The following is a 22,749-nucleotide window of genomic DNA, read 5'->3' on the forward strand; positions in this document are numbered from 1 at the left end:
CAAGTAAATTATGATTGTATGAGATGATTTGAGATTTATATTTTACCAGACCATAAAGTGTAAACAGTTATACGTATGATTAGACCTCTCTGGGAAAAGTAGCTCAGTTCTGTCATTGTCAAGAAAGAGACACCAAAAGAAAGAGAAGAGGGTTAGATCATGACTGTTTTTGTTCTAGGATCACTGCCACAGTCAAATGATGGAAAAGTATATTGTACTGGTGATGGACTAAGTAACAAGATGCTTCACTTGCTAATATCATGAAATAGTGGGACAGAAAGTTTGTGTAAAGACATGAAATTTTAGATTGTGAATATTTTATTTTCTATAAAATCTTGAGAATTAGGGAAAGCATGGTGTTTCATTACATTGAATGGTGGAGATATATAAACATCTGACACCAAAAAAGTTAATTAATTGTTAGTAATGAAATAGTAAAGTTTCCACAGAGAGCTAGCATTCAGCCAGAGTTAATTAGTAATGCATTATTAAGTTTCCAAAAGGAGTTAGAGATCAGCCTGAATTAATTAGTATTGGGTAGTAAATAACCAGAATAAGTAAATGAAAATTGTTTTGTTGGAGTTTGACACTTTTTGCAAAATTAATTGTAAATCATTTTGATAAACCATCAGTGAGTTTGGTAAGTACATAGTTTTATGGAGTTTTGCAATTTAGATTCAGATTTGTTTGTTTTTTTCAGCCTCCAAAAAAGAAGAAAGGAGGAAAAAAGAGTGGAAAGAAAGGAGGAAAAGGAGGTGCTATCATTGATGGAGTAGCTTTATCTGATATGTCAAAAGAGCAGGTAAAAATCAACTAAGTGTACCAGCTAGTCTTTGCTTATCCTTCTGTTAAAGTTTTTTATTACATAATAAGTTTAACAACTAGGTTTCAATTATTATACTTATTAGGAATTAAAAAGTATGAAATAAGAATATTTACATATTCTTAATTGGTAACCTTTTGGTTTAATTAGCATTTCTATGTATTAAAGATGTTTTTTAAATGCTTTTCTAGACCATTTAGAAACATAGAAAGCCAGATTACTTCACAAAAGCTGTTAAAAAATCAGAAATCAAAATAAAGAGCATTTTCATTTTGATATTTATTCAGTTTCTTAAATACTTTTAAAAGATTTCTATGCAAAAAGTGTGAACTGAATGTTTTGTCTTGTATTTTATGCTACTTTTGAGATAACAGTAACAAGTACAATTTTTCTAAGAAAAAACTCAAAATTATGTTTTTAGTTTAGTGTTTGAAATCAAGAATTCTGAATATATTTAGTTTATTGTATTCTATTTGTAAAACAATTCAGTCATTTGAAAGAGCATATTTGTATATATTATGTAAATACCTGTAGATTGAAGAACATGTGATGAGACTTAGAGAAGAACTAGACAGAGAAAGAGAAGAAAGGAACTTTTTTCAACTTGAGAGAGATAAATTACACACATTCTGGGAGGTAACAACACATCAGCTTGAAGAGAAACAAGCAGAATTACGTGTTAAAGATAGAGAACTAGAGGAGGCTGAAGAAAGGCATCAAGTTGAAATAAAGGTATACCCAGTCATAGGTTATATAACTTATAGTATCTCTTGTGTGTTATAGATCTACAACATTATAAACACAATTTCTTAATTACACAACTTTTACTCTACAACATTATAAACACTATTTTTCAATTACATAACTTTTACTCTGTGTTTTGTGTTATAGATCTATGGCATTATAAACACACCATCTTAATTACATAACTTCTACTTTATGTTTTGTGTTACAGATCTACAACATTATAAACACTATTTGTTAATTACACAACTTTTACTGTGTGTGTGATGTGTTATAGATCTACAGCATTATAAACACTATTTGTTAATTACACAACTTTTACCGTGTGTGATGTGTTATAGATCTACAGCATTATAAACACTATTTCTTAATTACATAACTTTTACTGTATGTTTATTGTGTTATAGATCTACAGCATTATAAACACTATATCTTAATTACATAACTTTTACTGTGTGTTTATTGTGTTATAGATCTACAGCATTATAAACACTATTTCTTAATTACATAACTTTTACTGTGTGTTTATTGTGTTATAGATCTACAGCATTATAAACACTATTTCTTAATTACATAACTTTTACTGTGTGTTTATTGTGTTATAGATTTACAGCATTATAAACACTCTTTCTTAATGACACAACTTCTACAGTGTGTTTTCGGTGCTCGAAGTGGAGAGTAACGTATGGGTATGCATACTCCCACTTCTCTGATTTGGCATTTTGCATATCCCACTTCTTGTGGATCTTTAAAGAATTCCCAACAATGGAAAACACTATCATCATTTTATGCATGAGTGTAGCTCCACTTCCAATTAGGTATTTCTCTCCTCTCACAAGATTAGCTATTCTCATTCATTGCTGCCCTCTATACGTGAACTTTGTTATTACGCATGCCACAAGTCTTCTGCACTCCCCTATTGGAATCAAATGACTCCAACATATCTCTAATGCAAATCATCATGCATCACCTATCCACCAATAGGAGTATAGTACACTCACATGACTCCATCTATATGCCTTTACTGTACTATCACTTCTCGTTTGGCTGTGCTTGCACTAGGATGTCTTTCTTTTTTTATCTGGTTTCGTGTTTGAGATCATATTTTCTTGAAGTGGTTCAATTTAATTTCAAATGTCAGTTGTTTTTTTGACATTATTTAAATTCACTTACCCTTATTCTAGTCGCATTTCTTATTTACTTCAAATGCTTTTGTCAACTACAACACCATGAATTTTGAAGTTAATGTCACCACACAGGCTTCAGGCACTGGTGACCTGACAGGAGATTTGTCTACATTTATTCAGAGGGAGATTGAACATTATATGGGTCAACCTTTATCTCCAGACATGGCTCCTCTTTCTCCTGAACCTGTGGAACCTGATCAGGTTGTCAGGACTTTTATTACCTGCTTCCACCTCCTGATTTTTCTCTGCTTTCCCATACCCTCCCTGAGGTTTCTGTTCAGCCAATCAGTGTTTTTTCGGACTATTTCTCATGTATGTGATGTTTTATCCCTTGCTCCTATATCTTATGACCCACATCCTTTGTTATTACGTGAACAGACTTCCCAACCCTATTTTGTGTTTCTCCCATCCCTTCTCATCTCAGTTGGGTGATGGTGATAGTATGCCTCGTACCCCACAGGCTTTGGAGCAGTTGACCCTCGCATTTCATAGGGTGGACTGTCCATATCTTGACCAACAGTTGTTGAGTTCGGTTTTGCCCATTTGGCCCCGAATCTCCGTCTTACCCTCACAACCCTTTTGTGGTCCCTTTTCATAATCCATTTCCTATCTGAGGCTCTTCACAGAAATTCTGAGGGTTTTCTGGGGACACCCTCTCCCCCTTACATTGGCTTGTTTATCGTCTTTGGCTTTACAAACGTGATATCTTTGTTGTTGGGACCTTTTAGGTTATGATGCTGTTTTATCTCCAACCTGTTTACCATTTCCTTATCTCCACGATTTACATATGGTTCTGTTTTTAAGATGTTTTGTCTTTGTTATGGTCCCAGAATCATTGAAATCTCGGGTAGCATCCTCCCAGCAACAATCTACCATTTCCCATCTAGTTTCCTGTTTATCTTAATCGAAGCCAAGTATGGCACCTATTTCAGTTTTCCGTCCTTCCCATCCCTTACCTGTCTTTCCTTCTCTCAGTGCCACAGCTCATAGTTTTTCTCGATTATGCACGATACGCCACCAACAGTTCTGGTGACTACCTGGTGGGTTCAGGCTCGGTGGGAGCTCACCTTGCAGCTTTCGTTCATTGATGGTGCCCTTTCATCTCAGATGTTTGGGTTCTTCAGGTTTTGTCAGAGGGATTCGCAATTCTGTTTCTTGCCCCACCTCCCTTGTCCCAGGTACCTCCTTCCTTCCGTTCTCCAAGGGATCCAGTAACTTGCAAGCATCTATCAGAGGCAGTACAGGACCTCCTCACAGGTTATAGAACCTGTTCCACATCACTCACCATGGTTTTACTCCAATGTGTTTGTTGTTCTCAAAAAGACCAGGGACTGGAGGCCTGTCATTGATCTGTCCTGTCTCAATCGCTTTGTTCACCTCCCATATTTCACCATGGAGACTTACCTCAATCGTTGATGGGCTTTTTCTCCAGGTCTGTGGATGACCAAGATGGACGTCTCCAATGCCTATCTGCATATTCCCATCTCAAAATGGTCTCGTCCTTATCTTCAGGTTCATCCATTGAGGAGTGGTATACCAAATTTGCACCCTACCCTTTGGGCTGGCTTCAACTCTATATGATTTCTTTTGTGTGGTACAAGCTTTTGCTCTTCATCTTCACTGGATACTTCTGGCCCATTTCGAACAGGAGTCAGACTATCATACTCATCAACTCCTTCTCAAAGCTGCTCGGGCAGGCTGGTTGATCAAATTGGAGAAGTCCTACCCAATACCTTGTATATTTCGGTGTCTTTTTCAACACTTACGTTAATCAGGCCCAACCTTCCTCTCTCAGACTCAATTCTATGGAATTGTCAGTTTACCATGCCTTGTCTGCTCCCTATTTTTCTGCATGCAAGGTTCTATTCTTTTTTGGGATGTGGTCTTATATGACACCACACATGTATTTTCTTCAGTGGATTCTGCATGATTAAAGGAACCTTACTTGGGATCTCTTAGATGCTCCTGTGACCCTTCCTCCTATCCTATTAGACAATTTCCTTTGGTGGTTGGACAAGAATCACACATCGGCGGGTGTCCCATTTCCTCCTCCTTGTCTGGACTTACATGTTTACGGATGCATCCCTTCAGGGCTGGGGTGCATGGGTCAATCACCAGGAGGTTTTGGGTTGTTGATCTTTAGATGAACAATCTTTACATATCAATGTCCTAGAGCTCCTAGTTATTCATCAGACTTTGGATCACTTTCTTCCCATTGCCAAACATTGTCTGGTAATGATCCATTCCCACAATTCCATAGTGATGGCTTATATCAATCACTATCAACTTTACACGCACACTTTAACACCATACCTGTCCTATCCTTTATCTGGATTGTTCCTTCCTCCCCAAAACTTTGGCGGCTCATGAGAATAACTCATCCTTTTCGTCTACTTCCCTACCCTCTATTTCTCATCTCTACCTCTGTTCTGATCTGGATATACTTCTATGTCTTTTGCATGCCCTTCGTTGTTATATTACTCGAATGGCTTTCTTCCGTGGTTACTGTTCCTGTCTCCTTATCCCTTGGCAGCCCTCTTCATTTAGGGATCTCTCCCCTTTTACACTCACCAAATGGGTTCATTGTTTGATCCATTTGGCTTATTCCTTCTTGTCCCCTCCCCAGCATACTGTCTTTGTTTGTATTGTGTTACCACTCAACAAATCAGACACCTCACCTTCTCCCTCGCTTCTTGTCTTCATCGACCTCTGGAGGAAATCCTAAGATTGGGCATTTGAACCAAATGTAACACGTTCCTCTCCAATTATTTACATCATATCGTGGTTTCGGGTTCCTGGGGTTTTTGCCTTCCACCTGTAGCTACATTCCAATCTTCAGTGCAACTCTGACTTGGGTAAATCTTTCTTTCAGGGGCCCAGTCTTCATACCTTCATTACTTGGATCCCACTCTGTGGCGAGTGGTGCCTGACCAGGTATTCTTTAACTCTAAATCCACTGTACACCATGTTGAATAGCACTTTCTTTCCATGGCTCCACATACTCACCTTTGAGATGGTGTGTTTCACAAGATCGCTTGTAGGTGAATAACCTCAAGATATTTGCTTCATAAGTTGGCCTGTTCCAGACCATACGACCCATAGACTTCATGGGTAAAGCAGAGGGGGATAGCTGTCCATCCCTGCTATGCCTTGATTGAATAAATTGGTATGGTTTGCTTTTCAAAATAGGGTTTTGTGATCACCCATTGCACTGTCTCTGGTGTTTACATTACTCCGGGCTCTCCTATGCATTCTTACCCTTCTTTCTTCTAGTGGAGTATGGGAGTCCTTACCACTTATCAGTTCCAAGCCGCTGGGGTGGTTGACCATGGAGGTACCCAAGTGGATGAGTTCCGCATAAGATGGCTATAACCATTGAGTTCAGAGTAGGGTGTTGGTGTTCTACCAGTGTATATGACATAATATCCTCCAATGTGCGATTAAACATACAATGGAGTGAGACGTCAAAATGCAGTTCACCCCTTGATTGGGAGCCCTCTTGCATGGATGTTGGTACAATGCAGGCTGGTTTTGGTTTTCAAGTGAACCAATCAACATAAGTCCTCGCACAGGTTTCGGGTTGTCTATCTGCCTCCCACAATTCCTCCTCCTGTGTTGTGGGTCACAGTTGAGATACGTGGGACTATTCCAGTTCTATCCTTGGCTCTCTCTTGTTCTTTCTTGTTACATGGATGTTATTCACGGTCAAAGAAGTTTATTGCATATGATAGACTTCCTTTCGATACTGGATCTAACATTCCTGGATTGATAGCTCAGAGCTCATCCTGTGTAATACCCAGGAATCGCAGTAGTTCTTGGGTTTGAGGTGAAGATGGTATGATCCTCATCGTATCTTTGCGCACATGTTGGTACCCTGCGAGGAGGTTTTGGATGTAGTTGACTTGCCATCCTCATTTGTCCACACTTTATTCTTGTGGGATTGAGTTACTATATCTTTCTGTGGTTAAGATCACTTTCTCTTCCACAAGGATGTGCTCCTCTCACTTTCCATCCTGATTTTTACACATTCCTCAACTGGGCGAAGAGATGTGGTTCCCCTCTCCATGCACAGGGGTATCCTTCTGGCACTTTCGGGGTACATCTTTTCTTCCCTCACACCAGCCCCTCTTCCTCTTCAATGTGGTATTCTAGCTAATCTTGTGAGAAGAGAGAAGTACTGTATCGGAAGTTATAATTTTCCTATACTGAAAATGGATTTCCGATGGGTACTTCCCTACACTTCCCACCCTTTCTCCCCACTCACTTCCGGTGCTTTCATCATCTGCCAAACTTTGAAGTGATAGTTCGGTAGAAGCACATAAAGGGAGTCAGATGTGTCACGTGAGTGTACTGTGCTTCTATTGGTGGACAAAGGATGCATGATGATTTGCATGTGAGACACGTTGGAATCACTTGATTCCAATGGGGGGGGGGTGGTGGAAGGCTTGTGACATGGGTAATAAGAAGTTTGCATATAAAGGGCAGCAATAAACAAGAATAGCTAATCTTGTGAGTGAAAGGAAGTACCTATGAGAAATACATTTTCAGGATAGGAAAATTATAACTTCTGAATTCCCACTTCAAGCACTGGCATTTTGTGTTTTAGATCTACAGCATTATAAACACTTTCCTACTTACATAAGTTGTATTGTGTTTTTTTTTGTCTGTTATATATCTAAACATTGTAAATGTATTTTTTGACATATAGGTTTATAAACAGAAGGTGAAGCACCTAATGTATGAACATCAACAGAATCTTGTTCAGCAACTGTCAGATAATTCAACCTTAACCAAGTTAAAAGACGAACAATACAGACAAGATGAGAATGTTTTGAGAGGAGACAAAAGGGACCTGAAAATGGAGTTGAGAGAGCAAGTGCTTTCTTATGAAAATTTAATCAAAACTCTAAAATTGGTATGTTGAACCAAAGAGAAATGATTAATATACAAGTTAAATGTTGTAGACCTAGTTTTATTTGTTTAATAGAAAGGAGTTTATATTTGTAAGTTGTAGGGAAGTTACTAAGATCTTATGCTTGAAAGTAATTCAAAAAAGCTAAATTATTTCTAACAAAATTTTATGATAGGTAGTAACCGGAAACAACAACATTTGGATATAATTTTCCAGTAGTTTTATTTAAAAGGATAACTCTCAGCTTTTGTTTGTAAACAATTATCATCTATGCTATTTGAGTAAACTATTATAGAATTTGCCCTTTCACTATGTTCCACATCTCTAAAACATTAGTTTTTAATTTTACTGATTTATCTTGTAATTTTCAACACTTTGCTGTTCTTTCTCTATTTATAAGGTCAAGAGTCTGTGTGCAAGTTTACTATAGTTTTGACTAATAACCAACTTAGATCTTGTTCCTACAATGTATATCTGTATATTTCCTGGCTACCCCCCAGTGGCACAGCGGTATGTCTGTGGACTTACAATGCTAGAAACCGGGTTTTGACACCCGTGGTGGGCAGAGCACAGATAGCCCATTCTGTAGCTTTGTGTTTAATTTCAAACAACAACAATTTCCTGCCTAGCTTATCCTGAATTCCAGCCCTTAAGTTGTCAGACTTATCTTGCTTATCACTTAAAATTCTCTTTATTCATCATATGAATTAGTTTCAGTATTCCTTCTCTTTTTAAGAATGACATGCTGATTTTTTCTTATGATAAAATAACTTATGTATCATGTTTCTCTACGACAAGCAAGATTTGGAGGAAATTTTGCACTTTATGAATTCTTTGCTTTTTATTACACTTAACCTTTAATTTCCTTACCTATGTTCCAACAGCAAATAGCAGGGGTTTATCAACCTTGCATAGAATTGGTAATTGGGATGTGACACCAAAAGGTCTGAAGCTTATCTTGATGTTATACTCTTTTCTTTCTTTGTAAGAAGATAATGTTACAATCCTTGTTTCCATGCTAAAAGAACTTAACAATAAAGATCTGAAGCTGTTAAACTGAGGCATGAAAGTATACAATGATTTTGTTTTTCATACGACATGAGACTTTTCTTTCCTGTGTCTAAAAGACATTTCTGGGACACAGGGATAAAGTTTTCTTTATTAATATTCCTGTATATTTTTAAATGAGTTTGAAGCTGAAGATGTAAAGATCATTTTGATATTTAGTTTTTTGTTTTATATGTTTAAATGAATCTCTTAATCTTTTGATAGAGTATGTTTCTAGGATTTTTCATTTTTGTATGGGATAGAAGAGTTATTTACAGAATCAACATATTCTTGGATGCTTGAATTTTATTCTTTATTTACAAAAAGTTGATTAGTTTTTTATTATTAGAAACATGCAGAGGAAATAAGCAACTTGAGACATGAATTTGAATCCAAGTCTAAGGAGATTGAACATAAATATGAGAAGAAAATGAAAGTCCTAAGAGATGAATTAGAACTTCGCCGTAAATCTGAAATTCATGATATAGAAGAGAGAAAAAATCAACAAATCAATAACTTGATGAAGAACCATGACAAAGCATTCAGTGATATTAAGAATTACTACAATGACATTACCTTGAACAACCTTGCTCTAATCAATACTTTAAAGGTAGTATCAGTATTTGTAATACAATTATTAGTTGATTAAAGTTAGCAGACAGAAAAAATTGTAGAAACTCATAAATAATTTCTTATTATACTTTGTAATTTTTGGCAGCCACAAAGCATGCATTTTCGTAATTTATTTAACTGGAAATGCTGTTCCATATCTATGTAAATGTTTTAATAATCATCATGAAGTTATCTTTATTAACAGAACATGTTTTCTATTTTATATACTGTATTAACATACATGATAAAACGAAGGAGCAACTTGAAAACATGAAGAAGAAGGAAGAAAGGTTAGAAAGGCAGATGCAAGAGATAACCACTGAAAATCGTAGATTGTCAGAACCTCTTCAAAGAGCTAAAGAAGAAGTGCAAGAACTAAAGAGGCAGTTAGTTTCATATGAGAAAGATAAAATATCCTTAGCAGTAAGTACCATAGTAAATAATTAGCAAAACGTATAGGGGTTTCCAAAATAGAATCTATTGTTTACTGAGGTTAATTACACTTTATAAGAACAATATTTCAGATCCAGTGCTGCTAGTGGAGTACTTCTTCCATCATCAGTCATGCTCATTGTGATGGTCATGATTACTTACCATTGCCTGACACAATTATTTCTATTATAACAAGAGCCTATGCTCACTGTGATGGTCATGATTACTCACTGTTGCCTGACACTACTATTACTATTATAACAAGTGTCTATGATCACTGTGATGGTCATGATTACTCACTGTTGCCTGACACTACTATTACTATTATAACAAGTGTCTATGATCACTGTGATGGTCATGATTACTTACCATTGCCTGACACTACTATTTCTATTATAACAAGTGTCTATGCTCACTGTGATGGTCATGATTACTTTCCGTTGCTTGACACTACTATTTCTATTATAACAAGTGTCTATGCTCACTGTGATGGCCATAATTACTTACTGTTGCCTGACACTACTATTTCTATTACATCAATCTACTATGATTGATAGAAAGATCAGTATTTGAACACACATCTCGAGAAACATTTCACAGACTCTCTACTTACATTAATTCAGCTTCCAAGGCAATGTTTAATTAAACTAAAGACACATAAGTTCAGTTCATGTGCATCAGGGAACTTTTCAGTTAAATGGTGTAATAGAATTGCTGTAATTCCAGTTTCTTTCTCTGTCCTCATGAAAATAGTTTCAGATTTGAGTCATGGCTAGAAGTTTGTAAGCCATCATTACCTTTGAATCTCTGTGTGTTATCTTTTAACAGTTCTAGGAGATGTAGTTTCATTGCAGGATTTTTTTTTGTGGTGGCTTGGAAGATTCTCTTTTGTAACTGTGCCTTCTACTTTGCTGATGCTGGTTCTAGATTGAACTTTGGTGAGGCTTTGAAACCCATTGTCATTGTAAATTCTCCACTATGAGGATTTTTAGGTTCCACAACAATTTCACTTAGAAATAATTTTTTTATATTCCTTCAGCAATAAATCTACCCATGGAAACATTGAACTGTTGAAAAGATGGGAAATCACTATGAACAAAATACACAGGTACTAAACATATCACTCATGGTGTCATTAGTATCTTTTGTGACATTAGCATATATAACCCATTCACATGAAGTGTGATCAACCCCCTGTATTCTTATCCATTACATAAATACATTAAAATTCGTCCTAAATGAATGAATGATTGTTTCTTACACAACACTGGAATGCAGATAGTATATAGAAGACTATAGTCACCTTAACCTCTAGTTTTTAGAAGAATCATTATACTTGGATACTTTCATTTATAGTTAATGAAAAATAAAGACAATTATAAATAAAGATTCTAAAATATAACATTTTATTAGATCAAAGATTATAATCTGATAACAATATATTCAGAAATACTACTCAGCTCTCCACAGATCAGGTAGCTGATATCTCACAACACCCAAAATGTTTTTCAGCATGTGTCAAGCCTTTAAACAAAATTTCTATTCCTACACATAATAGTGTGCCAGTCTTTAATAAAACCAGCATTAGACTATACCCCTTCAACAATAGGACAAATCCTCCATGTATAGTACTCCCCTTGAATACTTTGTGTATACCATGAGCTCATTCGGTGTTCTTTTTCAATTAAAAACTGTAGAATTTTTATGCTTATTATTTTTAACTCTTAGTTAAAACTTGAAGTGTTATCTTTCTTTTTTGAGATAGAAAGATACAATAAATAGAGGAATCGTTATATTTTCTTACATTATATTCACTTCTTCTCTTAATTGAACAATGAGATTTTTGAAGCATGTACCAGTCTGTGATATTTTGTATAGAAATATTCCCCATCATCATTAATCTAGTGTTAATTGATCTCAATTTCATCAACACAAAAATTACCAAGAACCATAGACATACCAGACCTATTGCCATTAAAAAAAACATTATAATAATGATACTACAACTTTCCATGAATTCAGTTTAATGGATCTTCTTGAACACAACTTCTCATATCTATGTTTCTGAAACCTCCTGATATCCAGAATCTCCTCTATAGGAGTTGTCTTATTTTTTTTAAATAGCAACATGGTGACTGGAACTACTCAGATGATGAGCAATTTTACTATCATTGTATATCATGTAGTTTGTTTTATCCTACATTCTTCATCTTGAACCCATTACTTATGACCTTCTACTTCTGTAACTTCTGCCGAACATGCATTGTTTTTGGATTACTTTGACCAGCTATTCCCACAACCTGCCTTTCCTTCTGGTTATTCTATTCCAGAAATAAATCAGATAACACCCATCTTTGTGTTTTGTTGTTGTTGTGTTAACTCAATATGTGACATTTGTTATTTTACTCCACTTGTTTTTACTGGCTCTCTGGCAAGCTTCTTGCATCATTTCAACTCATAATTTGTTTTCTTTTCCTCCCTTGTCTGATTGTTGCATTATTGCACATTTTTTTGTCTCAGCTTCATGTTGATTCTCAATTTCTATGTCCTCACTGAACTTAAAACTCCATCTCTGTGGATTGTGGTTGGAATTCTTCCTCTTTTTTGGTGTGATTTTACCCCTTGAATTTCTTTTTCCAGCTTAAGTATATTGGAAGTAGGGCAGGGGTGTTTTCCTGAATGTGTAGCACAGGCCACTCCATACACTAAGAACTGGACCATTCCTGGTTGTACCCAACTAGATGGGTCTTGTATTTATTTTGGGATGCAAGTCTGGGATGATTCATCTGTGCACATGTTTGCATAGCCACACTACACTTACATAATCTTGCTTCTCCTCTGAAATGTACAAGCTGTTGAGCAACCTTTACATTCTTCCCACCCTTGCAACACTTTAGCAACATCATGCAAGAGGTTCCTTGACTGTACTTTACTGCACTACCAGTTGTATTGGATGAACATTCCTGCTGTATTCTACCCTCCTGCCCACCTCATGAGCGATATGCTTCCTGAGTTTTCTCTTTCTTAGAAAATAGTGACAGAAAAGGAAAACTCAATACTTTATATGTACTGGTTTCTTCACTATGTTCTTAATGCAATGTTTTAGTTGTTGAGAGGTGAGTAGTGTTTATGAAGTTAGCTCTTTCCTTTCCCGAAAATGTATTTTGGATAGATACCTCTCCACAGAATTACTCAGCTGTCCTCCCCACTTTTGGTGTGTTCTATTTGCCTCTTCAAGAATGAGCTTTTGGTATACACAAAGTGCTCAAGGGTAGTATTGCACATGGAGGATGTTTTGCCCTCCTGTTGATAGAGAGGTATGGTCCAATTTTGATCGAATCACAGACTAACACAGTATATGCTATTACAAGTAGAGATGAGAGTTTCTTTCAAAGGCTTGGCACTTGTGCAAAGACTTTTCAGTAGTGTTATGAGGTATTAGCTGACTGTTCTGTGAGAGTTGAGTATCTATCTTAAATACAATTTTAGGTAATGATTTTAATATTGTACTAAATGCACTTTTATTGATAGCTCTGTTATTCACTAGACTCTGTTTAATCTAAATTATTTCCATACATTAAAGGTATATAAGGTGGTAATTTATAGGCATGCTTGTGTAGCTGATGGTCTTCAAAAGAATCTAAGCATGAAATTCTATGTCTACATCACATTTATATGAAAAGAGGTTACTTTAATCATAAAATGCTACAAGTTTACACACCTCTCAGAATTCATCATCAAATGTTACAGACTTAATAAATTTGTCAGAATTCAGTGTCCAATGTGTAAACTTAATTGAGTTATTTAGCTCCTAAACCAACAATTGAGAGCTAGTTGAATAGTTTCTGCTGGACTTTTGTAGAAAAAGATTCAGAAGTTAGTATTATAGAAAGTAAGAGGGTAATTTGGAATTAAATATTAATAAATTTTACCCTAAATAAAACATAGAAAAATAGATCCTCTGATTAAAAATACATTTGCTGTACTGATTATCAATAATTCCAAATTTTACAGTTATTTTCAAATTACTTTCTCATTTTGCTTCAGGTTAATTATAAAGCTATACACAGCTGTAAACATTGTCTCCTTTTTAACCTATTCAGAATACCAAAATTCGCCTTAAAAAGATGAATGAAGATTTTAAAGAATCAATGTGGGAGAAAGAAGTTCTTGAACAAAGATTTAGAAAGGTAATAGATTGTTATATGTTTTTAAATTATATAATAAATAAAAGAAAATACCAATATCTTACAAGGTAATTAACCTGAAAGTTTTTCTCCAAAAATATACATCTGTTTTTAATGCACCTTCTTTTTGGCCACTTTCTAGTCAACATTAGTTTTTCCAGATAAATGTTTGAGTTTGATGTAAACATATTTCTTGGAAGTTACAAGTAATCACAAGGGCTTGTCATACCTTAACCTGATAACAGCATATGCTAGAATGTTCTCTTATATTCTTTAACCCCAAATAATTTTCCATGTTAGTCCACTTTCATAAGCTTTACTGCATATTTTCATAGCTTTCTTTACTTTTATTTTGACATTACTGTGTTAAATAGATTGTTCAGTTATGACATTTTCTTAGCTGAATAGTTCCAGAACCTGTAGGGTTTGTTTCTTTGATATTACTGTCATAACATGACTCGTCTAGTAAAACATCTTCATGGCTCAATAGTACTAGAGCCATGTTTTATTTCTGTACCATTAGTGTGTTAAGGAGATTGATCAAGTGTGATATTTCTTTGACTGAATAATACCAGAGCTGTTGGAGTTTGTTTCTTTGATAGTAGTGTGTAAAGGAGATTAGGCAAGTAAGACATCTTCATGGTTGTATAATACCACAGCTGAGGATCTTGTTTCACTGACATTAGTATGTCAGGTAGATTGATCATGTATGATATCTCCATGGCTGAATAGTACAAGAGATGTTGGGGCTTATTTCTTGTTTCACTGAAATTTCTATGTTAAGGAGGTTGATCAAGTTTGACATCTATGGCTGAATAGTACCAGAACTGTGAGTTTTGTTTCTGTAATGTGATATTAGTGTGTTAAGGAGATTGGTCAGGTATGGCTGAATACTACCAAAACTGTGAGTTTTGTTTCTGTAATGTGATATTAGTGTGTTAAGGAGATTAATCCAGTATAACATCTATGACTGAATACTACAGAACTGTGAGTTTTGTTTCTGTAATGTGATATTAGTGTGTTAAGAAGATTGATCAAATGTGACATCTCTTTGGCTACATAGTACCATAGTTGTGGTTTTGCTTTTAACTGTGGGAGATTCAAGGGTTTCACACTTGTAAAGTTACCCTTGATTAGTTTCTTGGTGCAGGTTCATGTCATTGTAACCTGAAATTTGTATTTTTGCAAAATACAATATTTAAGGTTTAAAAAAAGATAAAATTAATTTGTACATATTTTCATTCATAGTACTGTCCTTGTCCTGTATACTTTCAAATTTCTCACATCTTTATCTATTAAAAAATCATTTTACTACATCTATTAATCAACAGAGATTAGTTTTGTTGAAACTCATTGGCTTTTTTTAGCTCTAAATCTAGGGTTACGAGTACTATACAGAAATTAAGATAATTAAGTAAGATAAGTGAGCTTTTAATGATTCAGTGAGACAAAACAAACAAAAACACTGGTTTACAAATAACAAATAATGTTTTTTACAAATGAACATTCAAATTTGATTCTTTAATGAACAGTTTTAATATTACAGAGATTGTGGCCATGTATACCTCAAAAAATGTTTATCTTTGACTTAAAGGTAAGTTTAAAACAGTACATAATAACTCTAAATGGATGTGCAGTTAATCCATCCAATGAGTGTCAACCAGATATTCTCCTTCTTTCTTTCTGTATCAGCTTATGACATCACTTGTTAATGAAAGACTATCTCTCCCTATTAGTTACTAACATCCAAGATTACAGTGTTTAAAAAATGGTATCTTCTGGTAATGTTTCTGAATTTTCTGATCTTCCATCACACTGATTTTGTACAGATTTTTCTGATGTACAGACTACGGTATAATTTATTCAGAGATCTTCGTTGTCTCACTTTCACTTTATAACCTGTCAGCCTGTTCCTTATAGTTCATAGGAGAAACTTTGACATTCTAACAATTTTAAAGGCTTGCTTCTATGCTAATTCCCCTTTGAGTTCTTGTCTAAAGTGACTGAGTATTTCAAGCATGCTCATTATGATCAGGACAGTTTTTGCATTCCTCCTCATCTTCTTTTTTGTAGTGTCATTTGGAAGTTGTTAATTTTTTGTTCTAATTCAGAGCCTGTGTCTCCTGCCCACTCATTTAGGTCATGAGAATTCTAGACTTTTTTAATGTTCTTCTTTCCAATCAGTGTTCATGATTGTCTTCTATATGCTGTTTGTTTCCTATTTCTATTGCTTTTTGTTCAACAATTTCATTAGGAGTACAGCATTTATCTTTGACATATGAGTAGAGTGTTTTCCTTTCTCTTTTTATGTTTTAAAAGCCTTTCATTTTTGTGTTACAAGAGGTTTCATTTACTCAGTTGCATTCTTCAGCCCTATTTCAATATTTTTAAGCTTTAAAAGGACTCAAGGGGCGAAAGTAAAAGTTTAGTTCAAAAAAGATCCATAATTTCAACCCTACAGAGGAATAAGTTCTAGTAATATATCATTGTATAGTTGCAAGCTGAAAGAATAGTAGTCGAACAAGAAGAAAGGGACCTTAAAATGTTTTGGTGATGTGAGTATTGCCAGCCAAAAAAGTCTTCTGAAGAAAAGGCTGCCCTGTTCTCTTAAGAAAAAAAGGTACAAGCAAAAACTGAAGAGAGAAAAAGTGGGATGAAGTACAACTCTTTCCAGAAAAGAAGACTGAAGACAAGACAAAAGAGAATCCTGAGCCAGAAGTTCCCAAAAATAAATGATTAATGTAGGAAAAACACAACCCTAATGGATGAGTTGCTCAAGAGGAAAAAGTAAAGGAAACCTGAAGGTGGAGGAAAAGCACACAGAAGGATATAAAGTATAACCAGTTTGGAAAAATAATCCACAGAAAAGGACTCAAGGGGCGAAAGTAAAAGTTTAGTACAAAAAAGACCCATAATTTCAACCCTACAGAGGAATAAGTTCTAGTAATATATCATTGTACAGTCAACTCACACACAACTGTCATGGAATTTCCTGCACATGCCACAAGCTTTGAACAAACTACCACCCCTACACATGGCTAGGTGTATTGTGCTAGTGCTCATGAGGAATACTGTGTGTGTTGCCTTCTATTGGTGGAGGGATACAGCATTATAACAATTACATAATAGGCTAGCAAAATACATGTAGACATTTATAGTGGTGGTAATTTGTATAAGCCTTGTGCCGTGTGCAGGAATTCCACAACAATTATGTATATGATAATAGCTCTTTGTGGTGCAGAGAGGTAAGTAATGCCTCTGAATTAAGCATTCACAAATTCACAGGAAAACTTGAGACAGTTCTTAAAAACTTTTCAATTAAAAATTAAAATAAAATAAAAAACTGACTGAGACTGGGGAGAACCAATCAGGTCTAAAACTACTTGTGTGTTTCACCACCAGAAGAATAAAACCATCCCGAATCACCTTAGTGAACTACTTTCATGGGATGTTGGAGGCTTCATTTTCAAAGGTTTTACAAAAAATAGCCCCTATTGTTGAAGTAAGGTAAGTATCTATCCAAAATACATTTTCAGGTAAGGAAAATGTTAACATATGATAATTCAATAGTTATTTTTGTGTCCACATTCATGCAAACTAACATAATTTTATCCACAGTGGAATGATATATTAGTTCCTTCCCTTTAAGACTGGCCCAGAATTCAGTTTCACTTCTTCAGAAAACATTTTCAAATGAAAGTAAATATTAAATTTTTAATTTCCAATGGTAACTTTAGAAAGAAGGATAATATTTTTTACATAACTTTTTTGGAACATATTTCAAAAAATACAAATTTACCCCTGAATACAAAATGCTTTTCCTTTTTTCAGTTGTTTTCATGCTGTAAACAAATGTATGACTAGAATCCTAAATATCTTTAACACGTGCAGAGCATTCATTAACTTACCAATAGTTCTCTACTGTCCCACCTTCCACATGACTTATTGCACTTGCAACAGAAGGGTATGATGTATGAGCTATTCTTTCCTGCCATAACCCAGATTTTCTTATTGACAGTCATGCTTGTAACTTTTGCTTCACTGAATTGAGATGAAAAGATTTCCAACAATATCAGAAACTCTACATTTTTGTGGGCTTTACTTACTTGTGCAGGCTGCCTCTTGTGTGCAGGGTGATCTTGTGGCTGCAATGATTTTGTTTCATTCTTCTCTCAGGTATGATGTTTCTATTTTGAATTATGAACGAATTTCTATTACACCTGATGGTGCTAGTGTTATATTAAATGCTTCAGGACTTGAATTATTATTTCTTCCATCTTCTTGTACTTGGGATGTTACTGATGAAACTAACAAAGTATTAATAGACTTCAAGATCTACTTCTGAAGTTCTTGACCCTCAGGTTGGTTATGGGGAGGGATGTCCACATGTTTTTTTAATTTTACCAGTTCTACAGTTTTCTTCTTTTTATGCTATGATTTGTCTTGTTTTGAGTCTTTCTTCTTCTTCTGCATAATTATTAGCTGTTTTTGTTTTCATGATTCTTATAGTTAGAATCAAATATCTAATTTGCAGTCTTCATTAACTGCAGGCGTTATTGACAATGTTTCTATGGCTCTCATGTTTAGCTGTTGTACAGTGCTGCAAGGTGCTGACCTTGAAAGAGCTCTAATTCTCCCATTATTTTGCTTTTGCAGGTCTTTTACCTTAACTGATTTCCTATTCAGGAGAAGCACACCATCAGCAGTTGATTAGAGTTTTAGCTTCTGGTTGTCCTTATTTTTCAAGAGTAATGTTTCTTTGATAGATTGTTGGGGCAGATTATTCATGATGAAACTTAGTTTAAATGGATGACAACTGCCTGTTATAGCAACACAAACGTAGAGGACGATGTTTTAAAAGTCTTACGCTTTTCATCTTCTTAACCTGTTTGTGATTTATTGTGATTCCTCATAAAATTTATGAGGAATTACACTTTCAATGTAATCCATTTCACACTATAACAGTTGTCATGCAGTTTGCTAATATAAATATCATCTGAACAATTGCTATGTTTGTTGTATCTCAGCCAGTCTGAACAGGTCTGGTATTTAGTGAAAGGTCTCATTGGCACTGGATATAGTAGTTATAGTTTGGTTTATGAGTTATTATGTTCTCACTAAGAAGTTTTTACTAATTTAAGATTAACATCAGTTGATTATAAAAAGATTAATTACTCATAAACCTTCAGTGTACATCTCCAAGTATTGTAAAAATTAATGTTTATTATTTTATGTGAAGGTAGAAGAGGAGAGAGACACACTCTACAAAAAATTTGTTTCAGCAATTCAAGATGTTCAGCAAAAAGCTGGCCTGAAAAATTTACTTTTGGAAAAAAAACTTTCATCAATGGAAGAGCTTCTTGAAAAGAAAGAAACTCAGCTGAGTGAGATGTTGGCATCATCAAACCTAGAACCAACTGCTTTAGCAATGATCACAAGGAAGCTTGAGGTAGTTGGGATTTTCATTTTCTTAGCTTTGATAAATATTGTTCCATTGGGAGTGTTTTCAATGTTTTTATTATTTTAATCTGTTATTGTTTTTTGTAGTCTTACATCGATGTATTGCCTGAGAGAAATTATCTATAGCAAGAGGTTTCATATAGAACTGTCATCCAAGGTATTAGTAGAATTGGGAAATAGTTTATAATTTATAAAGTGTTAAGAAGAAAGGCATGTTGTAGTAAATGGCACTTAGCCATTAGAGTAATTTAATACACCAGCTACAGGTGAAAAATGGCTGGAGATACTTTAAGCAAAAGAGTCAGTATTATGCACTGAAATTAAGAGTCATCATAGGATTAGATTTTACACTATACAAAATATAACATATTTAATTTCTCTTATATGCAGGTTTTCTTTGTAAGATCAGGTAATTTCAAAACTTTTCAAAGAAAGATATTTTAATATACCAAATGGTTAGAAATAAATACCAGGCAGTTCAGCTTTATTCAAATACTTTGTTGTTGCAAAGTTCTCTTATAATAGAATATAAAAAAATGTGTTTTCTACAGTAAGAACATTTTTATAATTTCCTAAGATTGGTTGATAGGGATAGTGATGTGATAATGAGTTTGGCTCAGAATCATAGTCATATGAATGAATTAAACACTGAGGCTAGGCCTATAAGTTTGATGCAGATGTACAGAATGTTAATGAATCTCCAGGAAAGAGTTTAGCTTTGATAAAGAAGGAAGCCAAAACAGTCATGATTAGTAGAATTTTGTGATTAGGTAAGAAGTTCTTAGGAAACTTCTATTCTTTTGTAAAGGATTGTGACCTACAGTAACTTGAATATGTTAATAAAGTGTAGATTGCTTTCTCCCTTTCTAAACTTTAAGTTTCTTGGCTAAAGAGAAACTGGTCTTGTTTTGAATACTAAGAAGAAGTAGAACTTCAAAGTGTTTGTTGGGATTCAAGAAATATTGTGCCAATGTGTTTGTTGTAGTCTAATTAGTTGAATAAACCACAAAGTTTTGTTTCATATAAAATCTGAGTCATATATATATATATATATATATTGATCATAGATGAAGGTACTTGAAGCTTGCTAAATAATGAGTGACTTCAAAAGTTTTAGAGATATTTCAACAAAGGTAGAAAAGCTTAATATGAATAGAATGCAAAATATATTTTTCAAGTTGTACAATTTAGTATTTTTAGGTTTCATGTCAGCTTAGTATTTCTAAAGCTTTGGACTGCACTGTCAGGACTAAAGTATTCTTTGCCTGTATAAATGTTTTATAAACCCAGCTAACACTGAGCATACTTTTCAAAAAGTGAGTCCCTAAGCCTGTAATATTTGTAGTAAGTTAATACAATGTTTTTACATGTGTATTCAATAGATAGATCGTATGCCTCATCTTGATTTTGCAAGTTATCTCTTATTGACTAGAATGTTTATGGTAAAATCCTGTTCTACGAAGTAAGCCAAATGAGCTAACTTAATTATTGAAGTTAACTAATCAGCCACTTTTAAGATTATATAATGGTCAATATTTGGTGTTACAGAGGATACTGATGCCCATCAAATACAGTGATCCAGGTAATAAACTTTTAGTGAAGAGTCATGACCTTCAAACTTTGAATGATTTATCTATGAAATGGATTTACATAATTACTCTGTACTAAACATTTAAAGGATAATTAGTGTTTTTTAAATTGTAGCTTTGATGTGGCCCAACACTGTTATTAAATAATGTCAGTAGCATCACTGAGTTTATTTTTATACAAAAAACAAATTGATTATATATTCCAGACTAAAGATAATTTATTAGTACAGTTAATGTTTCAAGCTACCATCTTTCTTCAGAACTAACAATAGGTGGACTTTACAACAGCATGAAGCTTAAACTATAAATGATGTACTATAGTAAGAACATGTAATAATATATGTACAGCCTAATAGTACTGCATTACTTAAAAGTTTTGTGTGATTTAATGAATGAGAAAAAGATTAAGGTTTTGGTAATTGAATTTCATACTGAATTACATGAGGGATTGCTGCACTTATCTTATCCCTAATTTTGAAGTGATGGACTAGAAAGAAGGCAGCTAGTCAATACCATCCACTTCCAACTCTTGGGTTACTCTTTACTAACAAAAAGTGGGATTGACCATCACATTAAAACAACTGTATAGCTGAAAGGGAAAGCATGTTTGGTGATGTATTTCAATCTTGCAAATGGCAGATTGTGAATTAAACACCCTCATCACCAGGTTATACCAGGTTCTATTAAAGTAAGATAAAAAAAAAATATATAGGTTGAACTAAGATAAAATAATGTAAGTAATAGGTAGATAAATGGTAATATTAGTCTTCTAAAAATTGTAAAGTATATGTGCATGTTAAAAGTATTGGAAGAAGAAACATTCATTTAAGCCATTTCGGTGAAGAGTACGTAATTTATGAATTAGTCGATTTTCAATGTGTTCTCTTTTGATGATGTCCGAAGGTGCATACTTGAGCCCCACATACAGAGAAATCATTGAAGACGTGTTCTGGATTACTGAAGTGGCATTCACAAGGATTGTTTTCATTTTTTCTTCTAATCTTACTGAGATGTCCCCAAGGTGTCAGTTTGTTAGTTCCATATAGAGCTGTCCACAACATTTGCATATTATGAAGTAAATGAAATAGCGAGCTGTAAAAGTGAAGGACTAACTTATACGAAAAATGAATTTAGATCCTTATAACTAGATAATACTGCTTACATACTTATTAGTGACACATCTGGTTTGTTCCCAATATTGGGTACCAAATGGGTTCTGAGTATGGTTACTTGGTGTTAATACACTATGTATCAAGAGGTTGCAAATATTAGTGTCATGTCTTTAGAATATTAAAGAGATCACATGTTGGTGGTAGGATCTTCTGTAACTATTTTATAGTTCTCAATAACTACATTCTTAGTTTTTTTGTTGATAGGATGATATGTTGAAACTATAAGAATATGACTTTTGTTACCTCTTAAGTGTGAAGAAAAGATGATTCAAAAGGTTTATTAGCTGCTTTTGAGACAGCATTTGATATTAAAGATAAGCAGTAGCCTCTTGTAGTAAAAAATATCAGTCATTTCCTGTGTTTTGGTAGTAAACCCATCAACTTCATTACATAATCTGTGTAATCCTAGGAATTGAGAGTAAGGGATAGAGTTTTTAGTGAGGAGAAGAATCAAAATATAGGTATGAATGACATTCAGATGCTTTATAATATACTAGCTGAGGTACCCGATGTTGCACGATGAAATTTTAGATTTGAAATGTATAGATCAGTATTTTTTTTCAGCAAATTATTCAGTAAGTAGA

The 22,749-nt window shown here is 34.3% G+C and overlaps 1 protein-coding gene across 4 annotated transcripts in view; it reads left to right on the plus strand.

The window, feature by feature from the left end:
* Positions 1-21,124, plus strand: part of LOC106466010 (growth arrest-specific protein 8-like) — a 34,476-nt gene extending 13,352 nt beyond the window's left edge. For 2 of the 4 annotated variants that reach the window (XM_022393970.1, XM_022393969.1), the window contains exons 2-9: positions 701-802; positions 1,358-1,555; positions 7,463-7,669; positions 9,063-9,323; positions 9,581-9,748; positions 13,861-13,947; positions 19,184-19,393; positions 20,953-21,124. In XM_022393970.1, the coding sequence (XP_022249678.1) occupies positions 701-802; positions 1,358-1,555; positions 7,463-7,669; positions 9,063-9,323; positions 9,581-9,748; positions 13,861-13,947; positions 19,184-19,393; positions 20,953-21,072 (1,353 nt within the window). In that variant the 3' untranslated portion in view covers positions 21,073-21,124. Of the gene's footprint in view, positions 1-700; positions 803-1,357; positions 1,556-7,462; positions 7,670-9,062; positions 9,324-9,580; positions 9,749-13,860; positions 13,948-19,183; positions 19,394-20,952 lie in introns of those variants that run through there. The other 2 variants (XM_022393971.1, XM_022393972.1) reach the window with 2 other exon arrangements.
* Positions 21,125-22,749: the final 1,625 nt, after the last annotated feature.

Source organism: Limulus polyphemus, unplaced genomic scaffold, assembly GCF_000517525.1.
Source record: "Limulus polyphemus unplaced genomic scaffold, Limulus_polyphemus-2.1.2 Scaffold2121, whole genome shotgun sequence".
NCBI lineage: Eukaryota > Metazoa > Arthropoda > Merostomata > Xiphosura > Limulidae > Limulus > Limulus polyphemus.